General features: G+C 44.8%; 1 protein-coding gene across 1 annotated transcript in view; it reads left to right on the forward strand.

Annotated features, from left to right (window-relative positions):
- Positions 1-434: 434 nt before the first annotated feature.
- Positions 435-1,753, forward strand: part of LOC136690821 (clarin-3) — a 5,442-nt gene continuing 4,123 nt past the window's right edge. Inside the window, exons 1-2 of the mRNA XM_066662858.1 lie at positions 435-666; positions 1,011-1,196. Of these exons, the coding sequence (XP_066518955.1) occupies positions 435-666; positions 1,011-1,196 (418 nt within the window). The remainder of the gene's footprint in view (positions 667-1,010; positions 1,197-1,753) is intronic.

The raw sequence follows: 1,753 nt of genomic DNA on the forward strand, positions 1-1,753 counted from the left end.
GTTAAAATCATTTGCTGATGAAGAGGCAGTTTTTGATATCAACCTCACATCACCCTGTTTTATGTCTTTTAAAGGCACTATAAATGCCATCAACTGCCAGAGCAAAGGTCTAATGAGTTTATTATACATTGGGAGAGGGGTGGGGGTTTTGTTTAAGTCCTGATTTGGAATCAGTCTTCTCCTCTGAAGTCCTGCTTTTACCCAACATAGGAGGACCATTAACCTGATCCCAGACCAGCAGTCATACATGACCACTCTTTATCACTTCTGCTCTCTCTCTCTTCTCTCAACCCAGTACAGTAATTCACTCTTGTGGGAACAGTATTCTTTACCCCTAACAGAGAGCTGAGGAAGTGTTCTGAGCCCAACGAGACCGGACACGGAGCTGTTCATCTGGGAACCACTGAGAGAATACGTTGACAAACAAGAAGACCATGCCGTCCACCAAGAAGATAATGTACTTTTTGTCCAGTGCAATCTTACAAGTTGCCGCAGTGGGTATTCTAGGCTATGGGATGTCAACAGACTGGGTTCAGTCCAAAATGGCTTGTGGACCTTTGGGCAACGAAATATTTAATGGCTCTGCCACCATCAAGATGGGTCTGTTCAATGGTAGTGAGAAGAAAGAGGGGTGTCCAAGGTTCGATACTAACAATGTTGTTCCAGGTAAGACACTGGCGTAGGAAAAGACTTCAGTTAAGATTCAGATATTAGACAAATACCGTCCTAAACAACTTTGGAGTATAAATAATGATATTTGGAAAAAGTTAAACCGACACATTCACACACAGAGGATCAAACTGGATTAATGTGATTTGATTTTATTCTAATGTTGGGTGTTATTTGATGTTTGTTTGTTGTTTTTTGGCAAATAAACACTTACTGCTCAGATAAATAGCTTTTTAAAACTCATATTCTCTGGTGCCTAAAACGTTTGCACAGTACTGCAGATTGGTTAATGGATTTATTATTAATATCATTAGCCAACACCGTCTCTGTTTCTCTTTCAGTGTTTGCGAAGCTGGAGCAGATAGGTGGCGCTGCAGTTGCTCTGCAGGGTCTGGTGGTGGGTCTGCTGTCATTGTCTCTGTTGGGCTCTGCAGGCAGTATCCTCATTACGCTCTACAACACTGTCAGTAACCCCTATGAGACCTACATGGGCCCCATCGGTCTGTTTGCCTGCAGTGGAATGAGCGGTGAGAAACTGAAGAATAATCACTAACAAAATAAGGAAAATACCATGAAATTAATCACATTTTGAATCCAGAGAGCAGTCATTTCCAGATACATTTTCGGGCTCTTTACTGAATATATATCAGTTCAGTCTGCATCTGAAGATAAATAATAAATTACAATAATATGGCGGCACGGTGGCATAGCAGGTAGGTGTTGCAGTCACACAGCTCCAGGGGCCTGGAGGTTGTGGGTTCGATTCCCGCTCCGGGTGACAGTCTGTGAGGAGTGTGGTGTGTTCTCCCTGTGTCTGCGTGGATTTCCTCCGGGTGACTGTCTGTGAGGAGTGTGGTGTGTTCTCCCTGTGTCTGCGTGGATTTCCTCCGGGTGACTGTCTGTGAGGAGTGTGGTGTGTTCTCCCTGTGTCTGTGTGGATTTCCTCCGGATGACTGTCTGTGAGGAGTGTGGTGTGTTCTCCCTGTGTCTGCATGGGTTTCCTCCGGGTGACTGTCTGTGAGGAGTGTGGTGTGTTCTCTCTGTGTCTGCGTGGGTTTCCTCCGGGTGACTGTCTGTGAGGAGT

This window comes from Hoplias malabaricus, chromosome 3 (assembly GCF_029633855.1).
Source record: "Hoplias malabaricus isolate fHopMal1 chromosome 3, fHopMal1.hap1, whole genome shotgun sequence".
In the NCBI taxonomy this organism is placed as follows: domain Eukaryota; kingdom Metazoa; phylum Chordata; class Actinopteri; order Characiformes; family Erythrinidae; genus Hoplias; species Hoplias malabaricus.